We start from the raw sequence: 21791 nt of genomic DNA, 5'->3' as shown, positions 1-21791 counted from the left end.
TGAGGGAGTAAATATGGTACTTTTTGATGAGGAATGTGGGGAGGATTGAGAATGTGATTGAAAGATATAAGGAAAGAAGTAGTAAAGTGAAAAAGGGAAAGCCTAATAAACAAGTGGCCAAAAAAAGAAAGAGAGGAAACCTTTGTTAATAAAAGAGAGTATTGGAAAGGAGTAAAAACCAAGAAAGGCCAACCATATAGAGCAAATTACAAAATGAAATTTTTTCAGAGAAAGAAGTGAGGGTCTTGCAGATAACTTAAAAATGTGTGTCATTATATTCATTTTATATAACGCCAAAGTACACCTTAAATCCTTACACAAAGAATAAACTGATAAAATTAAGACAAAAGGAATAAAGAAGCAACTTAGGACCAATAATCCCCCCCGACCACCTTTTATTTCGTATCAAAAAGATCGCTTAACTACAGCATTAAAATTCGTTTTTATATCACTCAATATAGTATCCCCCAACATAGCTTTCTTTTTACCTATGTGCATTTTTTCCCACACAGTTGCAGTCAGAGTTACACGCTATTCCTTATTGCCATATTTTTCGGGTCCTTATTCCATTCTCTCTCTGTGTGGCCATGGAGTCTCCCATCATTATCTCTTACTAGAGGCCCGGTGCACGAAAATTTATGCACTCGGGGGGTGGGGGGGTCCCTTAGCCTGACCTGCGCCCTCTCGCAGTCCAGGCCCCTTGGAGGATGTCCGACTGATGGCTTAGGGAGCCCTCTGGTAGCCCAGGAGCCCTCTGGCAGGCGAGGAGCCCTCTGGCAGCCCAGGAGCCCTCTGGCAGGCGGGGAGCAGGCCTAAGCCATTAGTCGAACATCCTTAGTGCTGCCGCAGAGGCGGGAGAGGCTACCACCACCGCCGCTGCACTGGGCAGCCATGAGCCGGCTTCTGGCTGAGCAGCGCATTCCCCTGTGGAAGTGCACTGACCATCAGGGCGCAGCTCCTACATTGAGTGTCTGCCCCCTGGTGGTTAGTGCGTGTCATAGCGACTGGTCATTCCCACTCATTCTGCCGTTCGGGTCAATTTGCATATTTCCCTTTCATTATATAGGATAGTGGTTGTGTACTATTTTATCTGGTTGATATACCCTAATTGATTAAGCTATTCCCTTAATATTTTATTTTTCTTTCGTTCAATAATAAAGGACATTTGTGGTAAGAATTGTGGTAAGCATTGGGGGTTAAAATCCTTTACAATAAACTCAGGACCAAATTCCTGCTTCTAGGAAGTTCACAGATAAGCAGAGTTTGTTTGGCCAGTGAACAATGGTTCTCAAACAAGGCGATGAATCACATTGTTCGTGGTTTTCTTACACATACTGGTATAAAGGAGCTCTTTATATGGTCTAGCAAGGCAGTTTTCTTTTACTATTATTTGGTTCAAATATATATTTTTTATTTTGCTATTTTTTACTTTGTTACAGCAGTTAATTTTTTTTAAATATTCACATCTTTCAGCTTTTCCTTCATTTTTTTGTTTCAAAATTGAGATAATTCTCATTTAGCCACAGATCTGATAAATTATGCTCTGTATTCACTGTTGTTATTTTTCTCTACTGATTGATCTTTTATAGTTGCTAGTTTATTTTTGGAATGTTTTCAGTGTATGAGGGGCATAGCTAATGTAATTGCTTTTCAGTTAACCTAACAGAATTGATCAAAGGAATCCTCGAAGCTGTTTACCTCGGGAACCTGAGAGCTGGTGGTAGCCCTGGACGTCTCTCCTTCTGTTTCATTGTGTCACGCTGCGGCAGGCCTTGTTGCTTCGGATAGTGGTCACGTGTCTGTTGTATTCGTGTGCTGAATGCCCCAAATCATGAACTTCAAAGTAAAACAAACTTGGTTTGAAATCCAAGGTTTACCATAAGTCCCAGTTTTTTTACAAACCCAGTTTTATCACTTACTTACATAATTTTTATCTTAGTAAATCTTTTGATCCTCAGTTTCTTTATCTGTAAAATTAGGAACAATATTACTTACTAAGGGGTAATTTAAGAACTCCATGAGAATAGTCTTTGTACTAGTATAATCACAGTAGGTTAGTGGAGCTGTCAGAGGTGCGCAGTAAATCACCTTTTCCCCTTCTGTCTTGATCTAGAACTGCACTGTCCAAAACTACATGTCACTAATCATATATTTAAATTTAAATTAAGTTAGGACTAAATTTAAATTAATTAAAACTAAATATATTTAAAACTCAGTTTCTCCATCACTAAAGTCCTCTTTCAGGTGTTCAGTAGGCACCAGTGATCACGTCTGTCACACGGGACAGAGCGGATAGGGAACATTGCCGTCATCTCAGCCAGTTCTGCTTTAGACATAACTCTCAATCTCTGACTTTTTATTTTCAGCATTACCAGTAAGTTCACCTGTAGTGGCAGCGATTTGGATAATGGAGCAGTTGGTAATATTATTTGTACTCTGCTCACATTTATGACGAAGAGGTGTAATGAAGTGGTCTAAGGCTGTGGTCGCTGGGCGTTGAGTGGGCTGCAGTCGTGGGCTGCTGACATGGCACAGTAGTACCTGTCCTGTTTATCCCATGTAAAGGTCGGAAAGTAAAACACAGTTCTGAGGCTATCTGTGTCAGGTGGTTAGAAGGGCTTAGATCTGCTGAAATGATAAAACCAAGGCATTTAATTATGGCTAGCTAAATTTAATTTGTGTAATTTGTAGAGATGTCATTAAAATGAGCTTTTTCCATTCTCTTTTTTGCCCTTAGGAAAGAGAATACTGTGCCCGGCCCAGGTTGGATATTATCCAGCCGCTCTCCGAGGCCTGTGAAGAGATCTCTTCCGATGCTCTGACAGTGAGAGGCTTCCAGGAAAACGAATGTCGGGATTATCACTTAGGTGAGAAAGATCGAGGAGCTGGCTCATCGTATTGCTTGCATTTATACCCCTCCCCGCCCCCTTCCACTCGAGTAGCACAACAGGGATTTAAATTGAGGTGCTGAAAGGATCTTAGAGAATATCTGGGCAGGCATCTTAGGTTGCAAATGTGGGCATCGAGGCTGAGAGATACTATAGAACTCGCTTGAACTCCCACAGCAGAAGGGAGGAGAAAAGATGGGGCCAGGATGGAGGTGAGTAGGCTCTGGGCTCTTTGTTTTTATAGTTGATCTAGTGCCCAAACTATTTAAAGTGACACCTACCCTACATTGATGTCAAGCAGCATGTTCTAATTACTCTCAACTTTATGTCCCTAGACAGTGTGCTCTGGGATGGCAGAGGGGTTACCTTTCTGTCTGTCACCAAATATTCAGAGCCTAGCAGAGTGCCCGGCACATACTAGGGATTCACTGAATGTTTGTTGAGTGGATGAATGGGCATACTTAGTCACTGCTCACAAATAAAGGGAAAGACATTGCTGGTTAGTCATACCGGTGGCATCTGTGTTTGGGTATTATCACATCCTTCAAAAACACATTGATGAAAGTAGAACAGCTTAGGCTTTCAAGAAATTCTGCTTTAAAAACAATTGACATTTTTGTGTGATATTTTTAGTTCTCATTTTAACCAAAGCAAATGAAGAAATATTCTATACATGTTTGAGTTTTCTTACATGAATCCCCTGGTCATCTGAGAAATGTGAGAAGAATATTCTGGACTTGGCAAAAAGCGAACGTGACTCACAGCTGCGAGTGTCCAATCTAGGTATTTTGCTCAGAGCAAACTCTGCTGCACACTTAGAACCCCTTCAGAACAAGTTTTATAATTGAATTCTGCAGGAAACCCTCACCATTGGCATTGTGCACAACATGCTGAAATGACAGATTATATCCCCAGGGCTCGGGGCATCTGTCACTTATGCTTTAGATGGCCTTGACCTTGATGAGGAGGAAACATTTATCGCAGACTGTGGGGTGTGGTTGTTCTATAAAAATAGGACAGTGCTGTAAATGGCCATTAATAAAGTTTATATACAGTACATGAATTCTGATATGCAGTAGACACGGAGAATTTTGAACATTACCTTTCATCTGAAGTCAGACTATATTAAACACAGAATTTTAGACTCACCTTATTTTTAAAAAGATTTTTGGTATTTCTCCCCTCCTTACCTTCCTTCCTTCCTTTCTCCTTCCCTTTCTTTTTTTCTTCCAAATAATTTTACAATTGAATACTTTTTAAAGCACTGGGATATATTCTATCATTCTCTACCTTGTCCCACCCCTACCTTCAAACAGAACCAAACGCACTTGTTCCAAAGGTGTCGAGTTTTCTGTTCACGCTTACTAAGTTGGGTTGCCTAACCAAGTCCCCTAAAACCACTGCCCAGGTTTCTGCTGTTGAGTTGCCCAGATGTCCCTCTCTTCTCTCACCCATAGAGTATTCTGAAGGGGAATCACTCTTTTACATCGTGAGTCCAAGAGATGTCGTGGTAGCGAAGGAACGAGACCAAGATGACCACATTGACTGGCTCCTCGAAAAGAAGAAATATGAAGTAGTTTTGATTTTACTTTCTTGAAAGTATTGACACATAGCATAGAGGATAAAAGGTTTTTGTGATAAATCTTTCATGTAGGTGAATTAGATTGCCCTACGCTAGAAAATATGTTGGAGGCTAATAACTTTCCAATATTCCTTTTTAGAAATGTTTGGGGGAAAAGATCACAAGGAGGTTAACTAGCTTTACTGTTCACTGGAAGAGGAGTTGGTAGTGGAGGGAGGGAAGGATTCCATCCAGCCTGTTGAAGTGTTTATTTTGTGCTTATTCAAGAGGAATAAAATAGAGCTAGTATTTTAAAATTGTCTTTTTGAATATTTTCGTGGAATCATTCCTTTGATGCTTATTTCATATATAACAGTAAAGCTGTCAAATTAATGCTCACTTAGGATGGTTGAACTACCCTCTTTGTTGAGTTCAGATTAATTTTAAAGGATAAGAACAGAAAACATTTTTTAACCTCAGTAACCAGAAAGCCATTTTTGTGTAGGTTTAGTTACAGAAACTCTCTGGATGGGCTTTTATACCAATCAGCTAAAAACAAATAAACATAATCTATTTATACTAGTGTGTTGCTTTAAGTTTGTAACCCCCTGAAAGGATTTGGGGGAAAATGTTTTTAACTTATAAACTACTTAGAGTTCAGGCATTGATACTAAGTTCATACCTTATTGCTGTAGCTCCAGTAGTTTCTTAAAGAAATAATTCTGTGTTTTAAACATTTGTGTTAAAGTAATAATTATAAACTTTACAGAATAAAAATTAAATCAGAGATTTTGCAAAATGTTATTTGTAGATATACCTAAGCATATGCATATAGTTTACTTTTTATGTTTCACAAAGGAAAAGTATCCCTTTGTCAATATAACTCATACAGATTTAGAATGACAGATGACTTTTTTTGTTTGAACCTGGGAGCTGTAGTTACATTTTGATGTCTGTCTGCAAAGTAATTCTCATATCCTAATGTGGAAATGAATTCAGCTGGAAATAAGAGGAGTCTGCATTTTGGTTGGCTGCTTTTGTTTGAGTTTGAATGCAGTGAGGTTCATTCAACCATAACATTAGCAATTCCTGCGCTAGAAGCAAAAGCTGCAGGAAAATGGGGCTTTATTTATGTAGTGTAGAACTCTTAAAACATAATAAATATAGTGTTTATAACCTCCTGTCTTTCTCACTTTCTCCCATTTTTTTCTCCGCCTTTTATCATGCTCATGTAAATATAGGAAGCTTTGATGGCAGCTGAAATTAGCCAAAAGAACATTAAAAGACATAAGATTCTGGTAAGTGAGTAATTTTATTATTTGAAATATAGCTTTACCTTTCAATAAGTTATAATGAAACTGAAAGTAATTTAAAAAGAACTGACTCTTCCTGCCTTTTGAGAATTTCTTTCAAACTAATTCTCCAACCTGTAAGATCAAAATATTTCATTTTATTGAATCAGTTTCTGCTTGTAAACAAGAGACTTGAACACCTGCTAGGAGGTAGTTTTAGGTAATTTGGAAACTGGATTTATGAAATACATTTTAAATACAAAGCTTTCCAGTTATGTGTGGTGAGATTTCTTTAAGTCATAGGTAAAATCACGTTATCACAAAATGTATCAAGAGTAGTTTCATGAAAGTGGATTGCTTCAGTGTTTCCATAATAACAGACTCAATTGATTTTGTTATGGAGACTAATCTAGGACATCAAATACATTTTTATTACATTTGGACTCTGGAAAAATATAGTGACTGAAAGCCTATTTCTTTGCTAACTGTGACAGTGAATGTGCAGAAGGAAAGCAGAAAATAAATCTTATCCTCTGAGTGTGAAGCATCCCTAGAGACCATCTAGCCCAGGACTCTTGTTTACAGAGAAAGGCTGGAAACTTTTATGGCTACTTGGTTTCAGCACAAATTCCTTTTGCCTATATTTCTCCTACCTTAAACTTCTCTGTAAAACTTCACATAAAGGCCTAATTCTCAAAAATGTACAAGCAAAATAACTCAGGAACTAAACAGAGAAAGAACTAGAGCATCTTTTCATTATTATTATTATTCAAAATTGTGGAGAATAAGCAGCAATTATCTAGAAATGAAGCAGCAGGTGTTCCAATAATACATGTGATGGTGCAGAGTCGTGAAACTGCTTGGCCTGCTTGGTTACGTGGAGCAGTGAGGAGCTTATACATAGGAAGAGTCTGATTCTGAAGGGCCATGTGGAATGAGGAGCTTGGCTCTGTCTTGGAATCTCTAGAAGACAGGTTGAGCTTTCAGTGCCTCGTCACATTTGCTTGTTAGAAAGATTCTTTGATGGAGATGAGGGCCAGAAGGAGGCCAGCTGAGATGGGAATCAATGAGGTATGATTCCCTTCTTGGTGTGGAGGTGGAAGGGATGAGACCTGCAGAGTTGATAGGAATGGAGTGGTGAAGATAGATGGAAGACATGGTCAACTAGGCTCTGGGGTTTGGTGACCGGCTCTGTGTGCATAGGGAAGTGAGAGCGAGAAATCTAGGCTGACTCCCAGGCTTTGGGCTTGGGCCTCTGGTGGATGGTGATGACATTCAGAGAGAGAGAGAGCAAGAGAAAGAGCAGGGTGGGGAGAGAGAGAGAGTGAAAGACAGAGAGAGAGGAGGAGGAGGAGAAGAAGATGATGAAGAAATGAAGAAGAAATGAGAGAAAGAGAAGAAGGGGAGAGGGTAGGAGAGAGGAGAGGAGAACTGGGAGAGAGAAAGAGACTGTTCAAGGAGTAGTAGGATCAGGTGTGTGTTGGGGGTGAATTTTGATTTAGACACATTGCGTTTTTGCCTCCTATGGAACATAGTGGAGCTCAAAAAAGATATCTGGACTCAGAAATAGATTCGAGAGAGTCGTCAGCAAACAAGTGACTATATGTGTTGAGACCAATCCACACAGGGCCAGTGTCTAGCATTAGAGAACAGAGAACTGCAAGTGGAGCTATTGGGCACACTCACATTGAAGGGATTGATTATGTATACAAACAGAATTGGAACAGCCAGAGGAAGGTTGTGTCATGGGAGCTGAGAAAGGAGAGAATTTCAGGGTAAAGAGAGTTAAATGCTTAAGTGGTTGAGGTTAGCAGGTCAAAAGTAAAGACTAGCTCAGCTAGTTAGTTGTACATTTGGTTTAGTAATATGAAGGTTACTAGTGAATTTTATATATAGGTTTGATTTATTCTCAACATGTTCTAGGGAGTGAAAAGTGATTAGGAGATTACGAAGTAAAGTTAAATGTAGACTAGTTTTGAAGTGGGAAAGAGTGAAGATTGTGGTTGGGGGCTATGACATCATGGGAATGTTGGTGGTGAAGGTAAATATTTTGTGAAAGAGAGACACTTAATGTTAAGGGAAAAGAGATAAAATTGGGTTGAAGTTCAAGGTATATAGAGAAAGAGGATGAGTGGCAAGTTCAAGGTATATAGAGAAAGAGGATAACTTAGTTCCTGAGTTATTTTGCTTGTACATTTTTGAGAATTAGGCCTTTATGTGAAGTTTTACAGAGAAGTTTAAGGTAGGAGAAATATAGGCAAAAGGAATTTGTGCTGAAACCAAGTAGCCATAAAAGTTTCCAGCCTTTCTCTGTAAACTCCACTTGAGGAGGAGGCATGGCATGAGAAGAAAGGTTACAGAAATTGGCACTGCAAAGGAGACATTCTCTTCTTTGAACCTGGACAGACTGTCCACTGATATTGTTATACTAGGGGCCCAGTGCACAAATTCGTGCACCTTGAAAGGAACTGTGGGCCACGAGGCTGCGGTGGGCACAGGGGCGGGTCTCGGCCCATCCTCTGCACCCCACCCTGCCCCTCCTGCCGCAGTCCCCAGTCCGCTGTCTGCCGCCAGCCCCGCTCCCACTTGCTGATGGTGCTGGCCCCGCTCACACCTGCTGACGGCAGAGAGCAATTGGGGCCGGCGCCAGCAGCGGGTGCAAGTGGCGGCGGCTGCCCCAATAGCCTCTCAGGAGCAGGGAGACCTGAAGAAGCCCTCAGGGGCGATCGGGGCCAGCAGCCACTGCTTGTACCCGATGACGGCGCCCAGCAATTGGGACAGTTGCCAGGCGCCTGCAGCGGGTGTGAGCGCTGGGTGGGTCCTTGGCATGGGGGAGCAGAGAATTTTCAGTAACCACCAGAGGCTCACCCCGATGACAGCGACTGGTGCCCCGCCTTGGTCTGGTGCCCCCCCTCACCTGCTCCACCATCCCACCACGGCCAATGCCTGCCATGTTCCGCGCACACCCCCTGTGGTCAGCGCATGTCATAGCGACCGGTTATTGGGTTGTTCGGTTGTTCTGCCATTTGGTCTATTTGCATATTAGTGTTTTATATAGAGAGATGTGGTCTGTTTTCAGAGAATTAAATGTAGGCACCCTTTCTTCACTCTGTAGTTCTATAGATTTGAAATATGATTCTCTACATAGTAGTCATTAAAGTAAAAATATAATAAACTAAGAACTATGGGTAGTTCCCTTCACTTTTAGAATGGGCATGTCCTATGCATTGATTATGCATAGACTTTTCCTCCTGACACAATATAATTTCATAACGAGGCAGGCAGAGAGAGAAATGAGCTCCTGCCAATTTTGTCATCAAGGGAGAAAGTCCATAAAAACTTCTTTGTACATAAAGTAGAACTTACCGTATTTTCTGGCGTATAAGACAACTGGGCGCATGGAAGATTTTCCTGGGTTAAAAAGTCGTCTTATACGCCGGAAAATACGGTAAAATCCAAGTTGCATTATATATGCTGAGTTTAAGCTTCTCATGAAAATGCTTTTGGGTGAAAATAATATTTCATAAGAAGAGTCGTGGGATGGTCAAGCAAGAGCGCCCATGCCTCTACTGCCACAGGCCACCCCAAATCCTCCCAGAACCAAGGTAGAATAAGGGAATAAACATGAATACTCTGAATCCAGTCAGGCCCAGTTTCCTCATCTGTAAACTCAAGGGTTTGAATTACATATTTTGGGGGGCTTATTTTCACTTGAACATTACTTTTAATATTTCCCTTTAATATGGTGTCCTGTCATTTTGTTTTACTTACAACATTTCTTCAGACTTGACATAGACAGGTAGCTCACATTTTACAGATGAAAGCTCATTGCAAATTCTAAAATTTGTGAAAATACAAGTATATTTAAAGATGATTAGAAAGGGAATGAGTATAATTACAGAAATATGCTTAAGAAAAAAAGAGCATAATTACATAAAGCAAACTAAGATGTATAAATAGGCTCCAGTCAGTAGTGCTAATAGGGCCCTAATGTCATGGTCTCCTCAGAAATAGACTCAGCTTTTCAGTTGTTCCAGTTAATTATGAAATTCCTTCATTTAATTTTCTCTAGGACATCGGCTTGGCATATATAAACCACCTGGTGGAAAAAGGAGAGTATGACATAGCAGCACGGTAATAATGACATTTACTTGCTAATATAAATAGAATTCATCAACGTTAGCAGTAAAAATAAGCCATTCTCTGCAGTTGACAGATGTTTTTTATTTAATCTTTCTAGTGGGTAATTTTTGACTATTCATGATTTTAACCACAGAATGGATTGATATATATATTATTTAACCACCTACTATCTAATTTTTACCAAACAAATATTTATCTCATTAACGATAAAGATGTCAAAAACCATGAAGAATCTGAGATTTTATCCTTTAGTTTCAGGGGTGCCTGAGCAATAGTAGTAGCCAAACACCAGCATTTGTGCCAGATCCCACAGCACTGCACAAAGAGGGCCAGGTGACCCTACACAGGCAGTGGGTTATGTTACAGGAGAGGGACTCTGAACTTAGGTTGTCTGATTCTTTTATAATGGGCAGTAAGCTTGCCTTTCCTTGGCCTCGGAGGAAGATGTTACTTTTATTATACTGGACAGAAAAAAAACCTAATTTTCAGGGCTCTTCACTTAACCAGTATTCTTGAGAAAATCATGTAGAATATAAAGATAGTCAGTGCCTCTGCTTGCAATTCAATCTGAATTGTCTCTCAACAAGAGGGTGGCAATCAAACGGAAATGATCAGACTGCAGGCTCCTGGCCTGCCGGGGTCTGTGGTAGGCAGAAAACATACCTGTGGGTGTGTGGGTGTGCCAGTGAATGGCTTTGCCTGCAGCTGTGTGGTGCCCTCTGCAGGACTGCGTGTACAAGGCTGACCGGAAGATAGCCTTCAGGCCTCCTTTTCCTCCCCTGAGATTTAGGGACATATGTTTCTTTCATGTGCAAATTGAGTAAAGTTTTCTTCATACGTGAACAGTTCTCCAGATTATATATGGTACTGTGACAGGATTCTAATTTTCTCAAGTCTGATTGTGTAGTCCATCATTTAAAGCCATTCAAGAAGAGGTTTAAATTGGCACTTCGGGGCACGGTGACATTTCTTCAAGGCAAGAAAGGTCCCCAGATCAGCAGTGCTCATCTGGATCAATAGGAAACTCAGAACAGGAAAGTCATGAGAAAAACCCCTCATTGTAAATAAAGATGAATACCTTCTGAAAGGTATTCATCTTTATTTATAAGTATTTTGTATTTTTATGATTTTCATCAACCTTGTATATACAAACAAGTGAGTACCAGTGCCACTTGAGATAGAATTTTGTCAAAACTCTGAGATGAGAGATTAATTTAAAACACAAGGGGAAATGTCTACTTATTCTGTCTCGGTTTATTTCTTTTTACTAAAACTTTCTTTTTCTCTGGGATGTTTTTGCTACCAGCAAATGCCAGAAAATTCTTGGGAAAAATGCAGCACTCTGGGAATATGAAGTTTATAAATTTAAAGAAATTGGACAGCTTAAGGTAAGCCTAACTTTATTTTTAACTCTTAATTTTTTTATGTAGTATATTAATATAGGTATGCCTCGGAGATATTGTGGGTTAGGTTTCAGACCAGTGCAATAAAGCAAATATCTCAATAAAGCGAGTCACATGAATTTATTTCCCAGTGCATACAAAAGTTGTTTACACTGTACTGTAGATTATTAAATGTGAAATAGCATTATATCTAAAAAAACAGTACACATACCTTAATTAAAAAATACTTTATTGCTAAAAAAAAATGCCAATCATCATCTGAGTCTGTTGGAAAAATGGTTTTAATTGAGTTGCTCCATGCAGGATTGCTACAAACCTTCAATTTGTATTTTAAAAATTGCAATGTCTGTGAAGTGCTATAAAGCAAAGTGCAATAAAACAAGGTATGTCTTTATTGAGATGGAAATAAAATTAAGACACTAGTAGTCACTTCTTTATTAGGAAGTGAGTATTATCTCACCTAGGAAGAAAAATCAAACTTTCAGAAATTAGTTTAAAAGTTAGTTTATATATTATATGTATAAAAAATGTACATATCCTATCTAATAACAGACAAATATGCAAATTGACCATACCCCCGACACATCCACAAGCCACGCCCACAAGTCACACCCACCATCCAATCAGAGCGAGTATGCAAATTAACCCAAGCCAAGATGGCTACAGCCACAGAGAGCAAGGTTTCCTAGGTAACAGAGGAAGCCAAGCTTTCCGCCTGCCCTTGCCAGGCCTAAGCCTCCACTCAAGCTACAAAGTTTCAGTTATAGAAGGTAAACAAATTCAAACAAATGGCGGCAGAATGGAGCTTGAGAGAGCAGGCCAGGGTTGCTGCCGGCAACAGGGGAAGCAAAGCTTTCCGCACACCCTGGCCGGGCTCACCCGCTTAAGGCAACAAAGTTTCAATTATAACCCCAACACAAATGGCTGCCAGCCGCTCGGAGGGAGCCCCAGGCTTGGCTCCGCTCCAGGATACAAAGTTTCAATTGTAGAAGGAAAATAAATTCCAGATACCAGGGCCTCTCCTTGGGTTGCCAGGGGGCGTGGCCAGCCTGCAAACCACCACAGGCCCCTCGCTCAGGCCGCCCCACACCCCAAGGGAACCCCCACCTGATCCGGGACGCCCTTCAGGGCAAACCAGCTGGCCCCCACCCCTGTACCAGGCCTCTAGCCTATCTAATAAAGGAGTAATATGCAGATTGATCATCACTGCAACACAAAATATAGCTGCCCCCATGTGGTCAAAGATCCTGCCCCCATGTGGACACAAGATGGCTACCACAAGATAGCCAGCAGGAGAGGGCAGTTGGGAGGCACCCGGCCTGCAAGGGAGGGCAGTTGAGAGGGACCAAGCCTGCAAGGGAGGGCAGTTGGAGGTGATCAACCCTGCAGGAGAGGGCAGTTAGGGGTGACCAGGCCGGCAGAGGAGGGAAGTTGGGGACAAACAGGCTGGCAGGCAGAAGCGGTTAGGGGCAATCAGGAAGGCAGGCAGGCAAGCAGTTGGGAGCCAGCAGTCTGGATTGTGAGAGGGATGTCCGACTGCCCGTTTAGGCATCCCAACTGCTTAGGCCCGGTGGGATCGGGCCTAAACGGGCAGTCGGACATCCCTCAAGGGGTCCCATATTGGAGAGGGTACAGGCTGGGCTGAGGGACAACCCTCCTCCGTGCACGAATTTCGTGCACCGGGCCTCTAGTATATTATATAAACTAGAGGCCCGGTGCATGAAGATTCATGCACTGGAGAGGGGAGTCTCACTGCCCAGCCTGCCCCCTCTCACAGTCTGGAAGCCCTCAGGGGCAGGAGGTGACCTGGCGATGAGGGGAAGGCGATGCCCCATCATACCTCTGCTGCTGCCACTGCCAGCAGCGCAAGCCTCGGCTGGCCCTGGTTACCTGAGCCTCGGGCGGCCCTTGGCGGCTGGGCAGCCGCCATCCGAGGCTTGCCTGTGCCTCGGCCCAGCCCTGGGAGGCTGGGGGGCTGAGGGGACTGGGGGATTCCGGAGGCAGGCACCCAGTGGGGCTGAGGGGACTGGGCGCCACCATCTTTGAGGGTGGGGCAGTCAATTAGCATATTCCCTCCTCATTGGCTGTGGGCGCTGCCATCTTTGCAATGGTGTGAGAGTCAATTAGCATATTCACTCTTTTCAGATAGGATGATGTGTTCACTTTCTTATCCCTGTCCAGTTCTATGTTCAGATGAAGTTTTCATATTCCTTTTTTAAAAAATTTTTTTTCTTGATTGATTTTAGAGAGAGGAGAGGGGAGAGAAAAAGATTTGTTGTTCCACTTATTTAGGCATTCTTTGATTGTTTCTTGTATGTGCCCTGACTGGGGATTGAACCTTCAACCTTGGCATATCAGTATGACTCTAATCAACTGAACCAGGGCTAGTTATGTTTTTTAGTGTGGTTTTTGTTATTTAATCTTCACCTGAAATTATGTTTTTAGAGAGAGGAAGGAGGGGGAGAGAATGAGAGAAACATTGATAAGAGAGAGAACCATCAATTGATTGGCTCCCGTATGGGCCCTCACTGGGGATTGAACCTGAAATTGAGGTATGTGCTCTGACTGGTATTTGAACACACAACCTTTGGTGCACAGGGTGATGTTCCAGCCAACTAAGCCACCTGGCCAGGGCTAGTCATGTTCTTTTTAATAGATGGTGGAAAATAGGTATAGTCTCAGCCAGTAGATTTTAAAACATGAGGGTGTTTTGTGTTTGTTTTTTTCAAATTTACTAAAGATTAATGCTTTTTAAAGTATTTTTACTTACTGTAAAATAAATGGAAACGTTTGACTGTGTAGCTCTAACAAATAATTTCGATACTTCATTTTTTAATATTGTTTTTTGTTTTGTTTTGTTAATCCTCACCCTAGGATATTTTTTTCCATTGGTTTTTAGAGAGAATGGGATGTAAGGGAGGGAGAAAGAATGGGTGGGGGGAGGACGGCAGATAGATAGGTAGATGATAGATGGAGAGAGAGAGAAAAAACATCGATGGGAGAGAAACACATTGATTGGTTTCCTCCTGCAGGTGCCCCAGTCTGGGTAGGGGATTGAATATGCAACCCAGGTACATGCCCTTGACCGGGAATGGAACCTGCGACCCTTCAGTGTGTAGGGCTATGCTCTAACCACTTACCAACACCAGCCAGGGCCATTTTTAAAAAATCTTTCAACTTGGTGCACAATATCAAATCACTAAAGTATTCCTATATTTGTTTATTTAAAAAAAAACACTTTAGCATGTGGGGGCCTTTTCTGTGGTCTCTTAGCGTTATGAATATTCTTTTAAAAATTCCCAGTTACTCAGCTGGTCAGCCCCATGTGTGTTCTCCTCCCTGGGAAACCCCCACGGACGCTGCCCCTCCTGCTTATTGGGCTGCTTCTGGAGTGTGTTACCCAGTCCTGTGGCCATGTTTACCCAGGTGCCTCCATCACCTAGACCTCCCTTTTGAATATCTTATCTATGTTAGAAGTGTGCGATAGCCATTTTTTATTTTAGATATTATTGATAATCACTCAAATTAATGTGACTCCATTTTCTTCCCAAATTCGGTCATTCTCCTTTCAATCTGTGTTTATGACATCACATTATACCCATTCCTCCCTGCTTAGTAGCTCAACGCCACTGTTTTGATGTGAACTCCTAACTCTTCGTATTCTACTTAATCTCCAATTCTTGTCAGTTTTACCCTGTGAGTATCAATAGGGCCTCTCTCTTTCCTTCTGGTACTGCTGCCTTAACTCTTGATAGATCTACCAGCAACCCTGACCCAGAGTTAGCTGTTTAAAGAATCAGTGTGCTGCTCTCACTCCCCCAGTACCTGTTGTTTGCCTCCTGCCCACAAGATAAGATCTGAACTCCTTTCATGACCCGACTCACCTTCCTCTCCAGCCTCATCTCCCTTCAGTGACCTCATTCCACATCTGTGACCTCCCTGAATACAGAGTATGCTTTCATGCCCCGATGACTGTGCTCATGCTGATCCTCCCTTTAATATAATCTCTGTGATCGTCTCCCACTTATTATTTAGATTTTCATTATTCAACAGAAAGAACAGAGATGTGCAGGTTACCCTAGGCAATTTTTATTCACTCATTCAAGCATACGTATCCCTCATAGATACATAAAAAAATTATAATGTGTTATAAGAAAATAGAATTCATTTGAATTTTTCCTCCTTATAATAATTTCCCAAAGTACTTCGTTGCCTTAAATTTTAAAATTGAAAATATAATTTTATGTTTTCTGCATAATTTGAGTATAGTTTTGTTTTACCATTTTTTAAAGATTTTTGTTATTTGTTTATTTTTCTCTTTTCCTTCCCTAGGCCATTAGTCCTTATTTGCCAAGAGGGGATCCAGTTCTGAAACCACTCATTTATGAAATGATCTTACACGAATTTTTGGAAAGTGATTATGAGGTATGGCATTCAGGCATGCTCATATTTACTTGTTCTCAATGGAAAATGTTAAGAATTTTAGAAAAATAATATAATGAGCAACTGTTTTAAAGTTAACTGATTTGTAGTTTGTGTGTGGTAGATGAAACTGAGATAAACTCTAATGACTACTAATGTTAATGATGTAGAGTTGAAAATCTCTAATCCATGTAAATTTTGGAGATTTTTTTTAAGTTACCGCCTTCATAGAAAAAGGGACTCTGTGCCATTTGGGGATTTCATAAATGGAATAGCAGCTGCTATTGCTGTGTATAATCCCCCTTAAGAAATCAGAATTTTCTAACATGTGAGACTCAGAACTAATAAGTTTGCCAAAGGAGAATTAAAGAGAAATTGAGAGGGTAGCGATGGAGCAAGGAATTGGAAATGATCTGTTTGCTTATTAAGAGAAAGGCAGTACATAAATTATCTACTATCTACTGCACTTGTACATGCAAATTGAGATGTTATGCTCCCAACAACACTATACACGGTAATTTTAATTTTACAGGTGAGGAAACTAAAGAATTAAAACATTAACTAACTTGCCCAAGGCCATACATTTAATAAATAGCATGCCAAATTGTAATTTAAGTTTGCATGCACCCAAAATGGATTGTAATTTTTAAAGTTTGTTAATTTAACACACATTTACTCTGAAAGTATCTTTTTAGTGCCTACTATATTCCAGGAATGTGCTAGGCACCAGGCATGCGAGTGTGAATGGGTGATGATCCTGCAGCAGTAGTCTGAGTCACACCCAAGCATGTAAACCAGTGGTTCTCGACAGTGGCTGTGTTTGTCCCGCAGCCGGGTTTGTGCTACTGTCATTTAGTGGGCAGAGGCCAGCAGGAAGGCTGTTAAACATTCACCGTGCACACGATAGGCCCCTGCCACAAAGAATGATCTCTCCTCAGCTGTCAGTCAAACTGCAGTCATGCTCACGTGTAGGAAGGTTGCAGTTTGGATGGAAATGTGTCGCCTGTTGCTGTAGTGTCTTGCCATCCTTCCTGAGGGTCACTTTAGGAGAAAGTGTGTTGGCCTTTAATGGAGACTGTATTCCTGATTCGTCTGTGATTTTCTTACCAAATCCTGATACTTTACAGAAGCAAATTTTAGCACACAGTTTTCATTTCTAAATATCATTCAAACAAATTCAGAGTAGTTTATTAAAGCATTGGTTGAGTTATTTAATATTCATATGATCTTTTTCAATAATATGAAAATTTTTACTTTTATTTGCCGTGTTTTTCCTAAAAGTTGTCAAGGATCAGTAAGTAAGCTGCTCTACTGTACTGAGTTACAAAACCTGAGGGCTAAAGTGAGGAATCAGGAGGGCAGAGGCTGCCCAGGATACAGGCCAAGAATCAGCCATGGGAGAGTAATGGGATCCAGATGATCTGGGGTTTTCTATTAGAACTACAAAATTTCAGATCTAGTGATAGGGTCAGAGCTAGGGGATAAGACTTGAACCAAAGTCCCAAATTCCCAAACAAAACCAGGTTTAGAGGCGTAGTGGAAGGAGGACAAGGAGGGTAACTTGTTGAAGGATACTGGGCTGTTCCCCGGTGGGACAAGCCACGGTGAGCTGTTGTGCTGGCTCCACAGCCCAGACCTAACGTGCGTGAGAGGCGGTGGGGGAGGAGCTGACCTGCCAGTGTCTGTAGGATGTTAAAGATGTCGTCCACATGTGGTAGTTGGTCCAGAATGAGGACAGGGCAAGTCAAACCCACATTCTCTCTGTGCAGTGATGCTTCATTGAAGGACCAGAGGGCATTTCTTATTTGTGCGTTTCATCAAGTAAGAGTAGACGTGGATGACACCACCTACTTCCCAGGAGTGGTAAATAGCGATTAGGGTGTAGTAATTCTGTCTCCCTTGGCCACCCCCAAACCCATAGTCTGAAAATTGACATGTTTATGGACCAAGGTTTTCATCATAAAATTATTGTGTCTGTTTACATGAATACTTTTAGGCATTGTTTAGACTATTTCGATTGTTATCCTATTTAGAGAGTGTTCTTCCTCCCCCCACCCCCTTGGTTAGGGTTTTGCCACGCTGGTCCGAGAATGGCCCGGAGATCTGTACAACAATTCGGTAATAGTTCAAGCAGTTCGGGAGCACCTGAAGAAAGACAGTCAGAACAGGACCTTACTTCAGACCCTGGCAGAATTGTGAGTATGATTTAGTGCTGCTTTTTTCAAATTAGTCTACATGGGAAGTTTTTCATATTTTAGGTTTGGTAAACTCTGAGTAGGGAGGACACAGAGAAGGGAAGGGAGCCCTTTATACCATTTTTCTATATTCCCTCTTAGTGAAAGCCTTTCATGAGCCTTCAGTGAACAACTACGAGGCAAGAAAAATGTGTGCAATTGTAACGTAATCTGTTCCCCAGAGGAGAAGAGTCCTGGTCAGCAGTACTTAGTAGAGACAGTGGTTCGGGGAGGGAAGGGTGCTGCGTCTGAGATTACGTAGGCAGAATGGTTTCCGCACGAGGCTGTGGATTCTGTCGTTCTTGGATCTCTGGTCAGTAAGTCTCTCAGACCTTAGACTCCTTATCTGTAAGATTGGAGGTAACAATTCCTTAGGGGATGGTTTTAAGACTTAAGTGATTTGTCATAATCAAGAACTAAGTACAGTGCCTAGCGTTGACATAGGGCGCAGGAAATGCAATCCGGATTATGATTCATATTTATTGGGTACTTTTACAAAGTGGCCCAGGCTCTGTGCCATATGCCTGTGATAGAGAGATAGATAAGACACACTCGTGCCCTCACAGAGCTTTGGTCTAGTGTAGCGGTTGCCAACCAGTGGTCCGCAGTGGTACTGTCATTTAGTGGGCAGAGGCCAGCAGGAATGGTCCACTGGTGGTCCATGAGGTCTGAAAGGTTGGTGACCGCTGGTCTAGTGGACAAGAAGCAAACTGCAGGTGATCTCAGGAAGACTGTTCCTGCTTCAGGCCCCCCTTGGCACTCCCACCACTTCCTTGCCCATCTTACATCTTTTGCCAAGACCAAGAAAGGTCTTGGCATGGAGGGAGTTGTGTTTGTGGCATTCATCATTTTCTTCTGGAAACATTGTTATAGACATTCCTTAGATTCTGTAGTACTAACAACATACCAGTGATACTAATAATTCTGTACACACTAATCCTGGACACACAGTGCGGTTTAGGTTCAGTTGGCTTTCAGGAGCCAGCATAGGGAGTTAAGCAATGTGAAAACCATTGTTTCAACAACAAAAAAATTACATTTTATACAGCTTCCTTATAAATAAGCTTTTGGAATGTCATCAGCTGAATACTGTTTATAAGAATTTGAACTGATTTTTCTACTACTAGAATAAGCATTTCCTTCATTATGGATAATAGGGGTTGTTGTTGTTGTTTTTTTGTCTGATATGTGGATTTCTATTTTAAAAAATAGAGAATTTCTAAAAAAGAAAATTTTTGTTGAATACTGTAAATTTTCTAAAATGTTGCAAGATTGTGAGAAAGAAATATTTATTGTTCATGTGTAGTTAAATCCCAAGGCATACTTTCCAAAAAAAATTAACTTTCCTCTCTAAACCTGTTTTTCATTTTTTAATATTGTAAAACAAGATTTTTATATGAATATGTGGGTTTAAGTAGAAGTATTGATGAACATTAATGTAAAACATTTTTTATTACCAGGTACACCTATGATAAAAACTATGGCAATGCTCTGGAAATATACTTAACATTAAGACATAAGGATGTTTTCCAGTTGATTCACAAGCATAATCTATTCAGCTCTATCAAGGATAAAATTGTTTTGTTAATGGATTTTGATTCCGAGGTAATGTTTTTTATGTTAATACTGGTAATTTATTTTTACTCCTCCAAATTTTTAGTAATTAGACAGCTATCCAAATGCTAGAGTAGTTAATAAATCACATAGCTTGGCTATATGCTGATCGTGTTCAGAACACTGACTGTCTCTATGTGTTAGGTATTTTAGAAGTTGGCATTCAGAAATTCTTTATTTGATGTGATTTTTCTGTGAAAGCAATCATAATTTGATGAACACTTTTGAAATTGTGTGTGAACTAAATTTTTAGTAAAACAATTCACATAATTCATAGAAACAAAGAAACTATATGCTTTGATTCAGTCCTCTAATTGTATGTTCCAGAATTGAAATTTTAAGTAAAGTTTTATTTTGATCTATTTATTGTAATTTTATTCCTTAGTATTTACAGATTGAGCTTGTGGAGTATCCACTGGCCTCAGATGACACTTAGGTCCAAGATATGTGGGATGTGTTATTTTATTGTAAGACAAATTTGAATAGTGAATTGCTTGACTAATGATGGCACCCAACCTCCACAGCTCACAGCGGCCCTTGTAAAGTGATACAAACTGTGTGTGTGTGTGTGTGTGTGTGTGTGTGTGTGTGTGTGTGTGTGTTTATAAAAGAAAGCGAATGACAAGTTCTAGTGATTGAAATAAAGAGGTTCATAAACACAGTAGTTTTTATTCAGAAAATTGGACATTTCGATAAATCACAGGAGAACCTTAAGGATCCAAAAGGTTTACTTGGATTTTTTCAATTTTGTTTTAAAATGTAATGTATTTAAGGGTATTATATGCTATATTATGTATATTTGTATTATATACATATGTTATACATATATTGTGTGCTATTAGTCTTCTTAAACTTAATTTAAATAGGAGGTAAATATACTTCTTTTTTTTGAAAGATGATTTTAGCCCATTTTTCATTCTGAATGAATCAAGTCCTCAGGAACTGTAGCTTTAAAACGAATTAGTGCAGTTCCCAGGAAGTTCAGGTATAGAGGTCTGCTTCTCTGGCAGAGATAATTAAGAGGATGAGGTGCTTACATAAAAAATTATTATACTTGCCCATGTCCTTATGCCTCTTCATTTACCCATCCATGTGTCTCAAGAATCTAGTTTTGCAAATGTAGTTGTAGGAAAAAAAGGTGAATGAGCTGAAGCGAATTGCTATTCAAGAGTATGAACCAAAATTAAGGAATCATAGAGTTTTCTAACTACAACATACCTGAAGGATAATCTCCAAATATCCTCATATTTCAGAAGAAAAAAAAACTGTCTGGAGCAGACAGGTAGGGAGTAGCAGAGGCAAGAACAGGACCTCGGTATTCTGAGGCTCAGTCTCGTGGGATCTTGTTGCAAACACTGTCTACTTTGTGTTTTGTGAATATCAAAGGTAGTGAAAGTAAATTGTAAAAGTTCATGAGCCTTATGTCATTTTCAGACTGCAGGTATCTTACTTTTTCTGGCTCTTATCCTCTTCTCCACATAAGATCAGCTCCTTACATCTGTGAGATCTGTAAAGGGACTTGGTCAAAAATCAGGTGGCTAGAAGAAAAGCTCATTTTTGTGGTACTGGGAACAATACTTTCTCCCTAACTACTGAGAGTCACATGAGAACTTTTGAAGATATCTGAGGGGTCAAGGAGGCTATAATATGTGTGTAGTCAAAATATTTGGTATTTGGTGAATAACAAGATACTATTTCAGAAGTATGCAGAACACATAGTTGAGGCCCATTTTAAAATGCATTCTTTTATAAATATATCACTTAACGGTGATTGTGAGGCTAAGGACCTCCTTATGTATGGAAAATAAGCCTTCTCCCTTTAACTGACAGCAAATACAATACATGTGTTCAGTGTTCTCTTCTTATCTGGTGAATTTCAATGACTGTGGCTATTTTTTTTTTTTTTAATTTCAGAAAGCTGTTGACATGCTTTTGGACAATGAAGATAAAATTTCAGTAAGTGTCTTTTATTTTATTCTTTTTGTCTTTTATTTTTTTATATGTTAGCAGGTGAGTGTCTGGGACTGTTGTAACCAAGAAGAGGACAGATGTTTATCAGATAATTTGCACCTATATTCCTGTCCTCATAACTCTGTGTTTAAAATTTTTCTTTTTCTCCAGATTAAAAAGGTAGTGGAAGAATTAGAAGACAGACCAGAATTACAACATGTGGTGAGCATAACCATCGTCTTCTTTTGCCCTTTAGATCGCGTAGTAGGGCACATCACCTTTCA

At 40.4% G+C, this 21791-nt stretch overlaps 1 protein-coding gene across 1 annotated transcript in view; it reads left to right on the top strand.

The window, feature by feature from the left end:
• Positions 1-21791, top strand: part of VPS41 (VPS41 subunit of HOPS complex) — a 141502-nt gene that overhangs the window by 99236 nt on the left and 20475 nt on the right. Inside the window, exons 12-21 of the mRNA XM_079786062.1 lie at positions 2738-2867; positions 4346-4461; positions 5691-5747; positions 9814-9875; positions 11191-11272; positions 15620-15712; positions 17777-17904; positions 19404-19548; positions 21472-21513; positions 21679-21729. Of these exons, the coding sequence (XP_079642188.1) occupies positions 2738-2867; positions 4346-4461; positions 5691-5747; positions 9814-9875; positions 11191-11272; positions 15620-15712; positions 17777-17904; positions 19404-19548; positions 21472-21513; positions 21679-21729 (906 nt within the window). The remainder of the gene's footprint in view (positions 1-2737; positions 2868-4345; positions 4462-5690; positions 5748-9813; positions 9876-11190; positions 11273-15619; positions 15713-17776; positions 17905-19403; positions 19549-21471; positions 21514-21678; positions 21730-21791) is intronic.

The sequence above is a fragment of the Cnephaeus nilssonii genome (assembly GCF_951640355.1).
Source record: "Cnephaeus nilssonii genome assembly, chromosome: 12".
Classification (NCBI taxonomy): Eukaryota; Metazoa; Chordata; class Mammalia; order Chiroptera; family Vespertilionidae; genus Cnephaeus; species Cnephaeus nilssonii.
The sequence above is the reverse complement of the archived record's forward strand: the minus strand, read 5'-3'. Positions and strand labels throughout refer to the sequence as shown.